Raw genomic sequence first — 6,684 nt, 5'->3', positions numbered from 1 at the left:
CTTGGCGGGGCCCGCCGGCCCGGGGACCCCCGACGCCCCCCCCGGCTACCGCCCGCGCCGCCCCCGGCCCGGCCCGGCCCCGCAGCAGGGGCGCCCCTCGGGGGGCATGGCCGCGGGGCTCTAGGCGGCGAGGCGGCGGAGGGCTGCGCTGCGCCGCCCCGGCATCGTCTTCGGCGCAACGGCCCGGCGCGGCGTCTCCTCGCGCGGCTGCACGCCGCCGGCTCGCCGCTTGCTGGCCCGGCCGCCGCGGAAGGAGGAGGAGGAGGAGGAGGAGGCGGCGGCGGCGGCGTCCTTGGAGCTGCGGCGCTGGGCTGCGTCTCCGGGGCGGGGGGGGCGAGGCTGCTCTGCTGCGCCGCCCCTCAGCTCTGATTCCCTGCCTGACTCGCTTCCTCCGTTCCCATAACCCGCTGACCCCGACGCCCCTGGAGCCGCGGCGGAGGCATCGCTTGCCCCGAGACGGAGGCCTCCCCACCCCAAAGAACAGAAAAGAGACGCTTGGAAGTTTGCCGATATATGCGGCTGGAATTATTACAACCGATTGGATCAATTACGAGTTCTTTCATCCGGTCATCAAAGCGACCAAACGGTGCACCGGAAGATTTCTCAGGGGTTTTTTTTCCTTCTTTGCTGTAGATTTGGTTTGTATCAGTCATACGTTTGGTGCATTTAAAAGAATTTAATTTAGAAGGAATAAAATAATGCTGTGAACACGAGTCAGGCAGATTAAAAAAGAGTGTGATTTTCAGTGTTTCTCCTTTCAAGTAAGTAAATTTGCAAATAATTGAATAAAACAACAAGCTCATTCTAATTGCGTTCATTTTATTGCGCGGAAGAAAAAATTGCATCGTGTTTGCAAAAGCTGTAGCCGAGGGCATTTCTGGCATCAGAGCAGCGTCTTCACTGAAGGCTGTGCCCTGGCATCGCTCGCTTCGCCAGCTGTCTCCTTTTAAACGTTAAATATCAGACAATGGTGGGAAAAATTAACTTGGGCTAGGGCTATTACTGTGATTATTACCTACAAATCCTTTCCTTAAATTGCACCCTCGCTTGCCCCTCGCGGCACACGGAAGCCAGCTGCTGGCTGAGGGTCCCCATCTATCCAGGCAGCTCCCCCTTGGCCGGGGTCCTCGGTCACAAGCAAAATTGGGAAGTCTGTGTCCACAGGGCTTCCAGTTTCGATTCCATCAAAGACCCCGTCCGACTCAGACAAATATTTCGGATCTTTCATTACGCATTTGCAGATAGGCCTATTCACACACCCCCATTACAATCCTTGCATCTCCTGATCAGCAATGGCCGCCAAACATTTTTAAGAAAACTGTGCCAAGTGACTGCCCTTTTCTTGTGTTTTGCCATGAGAAAAGCCTCCATAATCAATCTGCTTTGCAAAACATCCAAAGGACCTTCCAGTCAGGAATTTAAAAGGCCACAAACAGCAACCCTTTCGCAGCAGCACCATAATCACCTGGCTCTGCAGATTTTCTTTCCCCTAAAAGTCTTTAATGAGCCAGGAGGCCGCTGGGAGCCACCGGAGGGGCTGCCGGGAAGAAGCAGGCCCCCGCAGAGTTGAGGGTTTCCTTGTGTACAGAGCCAGGCTCTGCAGACCCAAATGCTTTCTTTCTGGGACAGCCGATGCTGAACACCTCCAGATGCTCCCGTTCTTGTCAAAAGATGCACCTTGCAAAACCCAGCCAATCTCTTCCTGCGAGACGAGCCTGGGCCTGCAGCTGCCTTTGTTCTCCCTTCACAGGGCTGCGGGGTTGGCCCGCCGCTCCCCAATTCTCTGCTGAGGGCATCTCGGTTGTAGCCTGGCAAGGATTGCCAGATGCTTCCAGCACTCCTCGGATTCAGAAGAGCCCTCCTGCCAAAGCCACCTTCAGATACACCATTGGGAGGGGGGAAAACTCCAGCCACAGTGCTCAAACTGCCAGGCTGTCTTGCCTGCCCACATGGGCACTGAGGCAGTTGCAGCACCCCCTGCCCCCTCCTTCCTGGGGAAAATTACAGGGGACCGGAGGCTTTTCCACCGCCTCTCCCCACCGAGGACGGATGGGTTGCCCGGCAAAGGGGCAGGAGGGGAGCAGGCGACATGGTGGCGCCAGAGGAAACGGAGCAGGGGATGGTGGTGAGAGAGCTGCCAAGACTGGCCATGGTGCCTGACAATCACGCCTGGGGGGGCTGCCCCCGACTCCACCCATCTTTGCAGGTTTGCACAAAGGCAGCTCTGCAGTGATGCCTTTGGGTGCCTGGAAGCGAAGGGAAAAGGGATGCCAGATGTTCTCCAGATGCCACGCTCACGCCTGCACCATCGAAGCGGCTTCCCCCTGGCATCTTTGGGGACTCCAGAAGGGAGGAGAGATGGGCAGACAAACCAGGGTCTTCTGAGCCCGAAACCTTCCCTGGCTCTACTGAGCCTCCTCCAGCAACCAGGGCCTCCTAACTGAAGCCACCCTGAAGAACCCACAGCAGCTGCCCTGCTGTGATTAGCGTATTGTCTGAAGGGTGAAGCTGCTGGGCGTCCATCGGAGCCCTGTGACTGACTACCTTTCTCCAGCCAGAGGCCTCCAAGAGGCACAGAGACTTGCTTCGTTTTATCTTCCCAGAGCGATGCCCCCCCCACCTCCACAGCCCTCCTGCAGTCGGGGTCTCAAATGCGCCAAAGCGCAGGGAAGGTAAAAGGCTGGAGAACCAGAGGGGCATAAGGCCTAGGCCCCTTCCCCTCTCCCCCCACGAGCAAAGAAAACTCCAGCGGCGATGACAAAAGCAACTTTGCCCCAACCTTCCCTTCATCTGTTGTGCAGAATTTAAAAGCATCTAAATATTTTGCAAAGCAACCCGATCAATGCCTGGATCCTGCGCTCACATTTTTTCTGCCATCTTTGGACACGGGGCAAACTGAGCCATTCCCCTTCCAGGGACTCTCCTCCACTGGCACCAGTTAATCCCAACAGGTCCCACATGGCTGGGCAGTGAGGAGGAGGGGGGGAGGCTGGCCAATGGCCAGCTGAATCAGCCTTGTTCTGTCACCGCTTCCTGTGTAGCCCAAGGTAGACTCTCCAGAGATTTGCCCTGCTCAACGTCCAGCCCACCGATCCAGGCCAAAGCCCTTTCGGCACGGGTGGGGGGAGGGCGGGCGGGGAAGAGAGGGAACTGGGGGCGAGGGGAGCAAGGCCTGTGAGGAGAGTCCACCTGGCCTGGCTGCCTCCTTCTCCCCTTCAAGGAGGTGCAAAGCTGCGGAGGCCCCTGGACTGGCAGGGAAGGGCAGCCTGGCTCGGGGTGGGGGGCATCCTGAAGGCCAAGCGCCTCCCTGCCAGGCACGGCTGCCCAGAGTAGCCCTCCCCAGTTTCAAAGGGGATGAGAGAGGAGGAGGGGGTGATGACCCGGTCACTCGGGGCTGCCCACTGGCACCTCCAAACCGAGGGCAGCCTGGCCTGACCTGCCTGGATCCCCACGGGGGGGGGGGGGCAACACCAGGAGAAGCGGAAGCCGAGGAGCAGAACCGAGGAGGAGGAGGAGGAGGACCGGGAAGAGTGTTTCAGATGACAAAAGCTTTATTCAGGGTGGGAAGCAGAAGCAGAGGCAGCGAGCGGAGAGGGGCCCAGCCGGGCAGCGGAGGAAGACCGGGAGGCAGAGCGGGGTGCTCCGGGGCCCAGCCGGGGCTTAGCTGGTGCGGTAGAAGGCGCCCTGCTGGTGCCACTGCATGTCCCGGATGCGCCGGACCGACTGGATGTGGGGCTGCTGGGCTCCAAACTCCAGGTTGTCCTTGTAGTCGCCCTTCTCAAAGAGGCACTGGTAGCCACGGTAGCCAGGATACTGGTAGCCCACCCACCTGCGGGAGGCAGGCAGGGTCAGGGGGGCAGGGAGCTCGGCCCTCTGCTCATGCAAGGGGCAGCCGGGAAGGGAACCCCTCTCTGGCTCGCCGGTCCCTTCCCGAAGCCCGGGGCGGCTCCCCAGGGGAGGGTCCTGCTGCCTCCCCAGAGACTTACGTGCCACTCTGCACTCGCACAGAGGACACCTTCTCCTGGTAGCCGTAGGCGTGGAAGCTGGGCACGTCGTCATCCACAATCTCGATCTTCTTGCCGCTGAAGCTGGGATTCTCGTACAGGACGATCTTGTGCTCCTGGCTGTCCTGCAGGGAGGAAGGGGAGGGAGGGAGCCTCGGGTGGGGGTCCTGGCTGAGCTCCCCAGGACCAAACCTGAAACGCTCTTAAGCGCTCCACAGCCCGGCGGGGGAGAGCCGTTCTCTGTGCACGTTTTCCCTCCTCCCTTGGCAGCTGCTGAGCCCCAGCTTTCTCGTGGCCACCCCCTCCTCTCGTGGCCTTACCCGGCTGCCATCGTGATCCCTCCCCAGGGCCGAAAACAGCGGCAGGAAGCTTGCAGGGGGCCCCGGGCTAAAGCCAAGGGTCTGGCTGCCAGGCCAAGTGTTACTCCCCCCTCTGAGACCCCCCCTTTGGCACTCACCACTTTGATGGGCCTCAAGGCGGAGATGCTGTCACTCCTGCGGCTGCTGGTCCAGGAGTCCCAGCGGGGATACTCCCCCTTCTCAAAGATGAACTGCTCCCCCTTGAAGTGGGCCTGCTCATATCCCACCCACCTGGCAGTAAAGAGGGACCAGGGTGAGCCCCTGGCCGGAAGCTCCCCCCCCCAGGAACCCCACTAGAGCTTCGGTGCTGCCCAGACAATGGAGCGGCCGCCCTCCCTCTGGAACACTTGGGGGGAGGAAAGGTGCCCACAGCCTCCCTGCCTCGGAGCCCCCTTCCCTGCCACTTACGGGCCAGAATGCACCACAATGGAGCTGACTTTCTCTATCCCGGCCTCCTTCAAGTTGGGGCAGGGGGTATTCAGCTCCTGGCAGCGCCCCTGGAAGTTCTCCTGCTCAAAGAGGGCGATCTGGGAGGGTGAGAAGAGAAGCCTTTGGGGCGCCCTGGACCACGAGGGGAAGAAATCCCCTGCCTCGGGGCCCGGTGGAGGAGGGAGCAAGATGGCTGCTGCCTCCCTCAGCCCCACAGGCAGAGGGTCTTCCTCTCCGCCTGCCCACCCCACACTTAGCTGCCTGGGGTGGGCCCACTGACCTTGGAAGCGGCTTGCAGCTGCTTCGAGGTCTGATGGTCCAAGGCCATGGTGAAAGGGGGCTGCTTCCTGAGGAGAGAAGTCACAGCAGGCAGGGCACGTGGCTGCCCCCACCCCACCTACCCGGTGTGCTCCAGAAGGGGCCACACCCTCCCGTCTTCCAGAGGACGCTTGGCATCTCTCCAGCCCAGGGGAGAAGCTGGGCCACGGCCCGGCTCGGGACTGGCATGGGAAGAGGGATGGGTAAAAGCTGGCCAAGGGCTGCTTGCCAATAAAGAAGCATGGTGCATTTGCAAGAGGGAAGCGGGGAAAGTAAAATCCTGGGAAGCAGAAAAGGGATCCTGGCATATTTAGCCCAAAGAGAACCAGGGTCCTGGGGGGGGGGGGCGGTTGCAGCCAACTGGTCAGACTTCCTCTCCCTGCCCACTGCGGAGTCTGTCCTTGTTTGGGGGGAGGGTCCCACCATCTCCCTGTTCTGCCTCTGCTCTGCCAACCTGCCATTTTCCTCTATCAGATTCAACCCTGGCTGGGAAAGAGCCCCACGCAAAAGGGACCGCCAACCCCAGAAAAAAAGCCAAGCAGAAGAAGCCTACCGGTTGCACCAAAATCTGCTTCTGCCGCTGAAAACCCGCCGCCGAGCCCCATCCTTTATAGAGGGCGGCAGAGTCCCAGGCCAGCAGTATTGATCAGCATGTGACCCAAACCAAGAATGCTGGATTAAAGTACAATGCAAACAGAGTCAGCTCCCCCCCTGCCTCCCTTTGTCCTGGGAGAGTTATTTCATGAGCTTTCAATTTGGAGCTGCCCGCTTTGCTTGCTCAGCTCCGTGGGCAAGGAGAGCCCGGTTTTGTTGACCTCAGCAGGTGCAGCCACCCAGGGCCTGGCGCTGCAAAACCCTCCCCCCCCCAAGTGGCCCTGGGGCCGTGCCAGACGGAGCTAGTCCCTGCAACCCGCCCGCACGGAATGAGCCCAACCAGGCCCTTTACGGGTGGGCTGGTGGGCTTCTCCATGGCACGAAGGTCTCCGGGCAGCCTGTCTCCCTGGGTCCAAACGCCCTAACCAGGTTCAGGCATTCCTGATCCAGGGACAGGCCCCTCCTCCCGTGGGCCAGTCAGACTGGAAAGGTGGGCAAGTGCAGCCCCCCCCCCCCCCGGGGCTGGTGGAGGTCCTTCCTGCAACTGCTGCCACCGTTCATGCTTGTCAGGCTCCCGGTCTCCCCGACACTTCCTGCCCCGAGGACTTCAGCCCAGGGCCGTCCGGAGAGCTGGGGAGCAGCCTGGCCAGGGCGGGCCCCGTCTGCTCAGCTGCTCTGGGTGGCCAGCCTGTAGAGAGAGGGCTCCCAGGTGGCCCTCTGCATTTGGCAAGGGGCAGCCAAACAAGCAGCGGGAGAAGGCGGCCCGGTGCAGGTTTCCAGTGCTTGCTCACAGGGAGACCAAAGCGGGGTCTTCTGGGGTCTTTGCAGGGAGAGTGGCTTTGGGAGACAGAGAGCTCCCCCTCGTGGCAACAAACAGGAGGGAGTCTGTGACCGGAGCGTGACCGGCAGGGCACAAGGCGAGCACAGGACAGCTGCTCCCTTTGATGTGGAAAGGAGGCAGCAGGCACCCGCGTGTGTCC

At 60.9% G+C, this 6,684-nt stretch overlaps 1 protein-coding gene across 1 annotated transcript; it reads right to left on the bottom strand.

Moving 5' to 3' along the window:
• Nucleotides 1-3,533: 3,533 nt before the first annotated feature.
• On the bottom strand, nucleotides 3,534-6,279 carry CRYBB2 (crystallin beta B2). The gene is made up of 6 exons (XM_081339294.1): nucleotides 5,664-6,279; nucleotides 5,073-5,139; nucleotides 4,772-4,890; nucleotides 4,462-4,594; nucleotides 3,987-4,129; nucleotides 3,534-3,829 (listed from the first exon to the last, which is right to left on the bottom strand). The coding sequence occupies exons 2-6, from the start codon at nucleotides 5,118-5,120 to the stop codon at nucleotides 3,661-3,663; spliced, it is 612 nt and encodes a 203-aa protein (XP_081195420.1). The 5' UTR covers nucleotides 5,121-5,139; nucleotides 5,664-6,279; the 3' UTR covers nucleotides 3,534-3,660.
• Between the last annotated feature and the right edge of the window lie 405 nt (nucleotides 6,280-6,684).

This window comes from Vipera berus (genome assembly GCF_964194415.1).
Source record: "Vipera berus genome assembly, chromosome: 14".
In the NCBI taxonomy this organism is placed as follows: domain Eukaryota; kingdom Metazoa; phylum Chordata; class Lepidosauria; order Squamata; family Viperidae; genus Vipera; species Vipera berus.
This window is presented reverse-complemented; position numbering and strand designations above follow the sequence as displayed.

Excerpts from the sequence above, each read along its gene's own strand:
- CRYBB2 (XM_081339294.1), bottom strand. The coding sequence starts at position 5,120 with ATGGCCTTGGACCATCAGACCTCGAAGCAGCTGCAAGCCGCTTCCAAG. Across the intron at positions 4,130-4,461 it reads CCTTGAGGCCCATCAAAGTG|GACAGCCAGGAGCACAAGAT; the intron begins GTGAGTGCCAAA and ends TCCTCCCTGCAG. Across the intron at positions 3,830-3,986 it reads GTGCGAGTGCAGAGTGGCAC|GTGGGTGGGCTACCAGTATC; the intron begins GTAAGTCTCTGG and ends TGCCTCCCGCAG.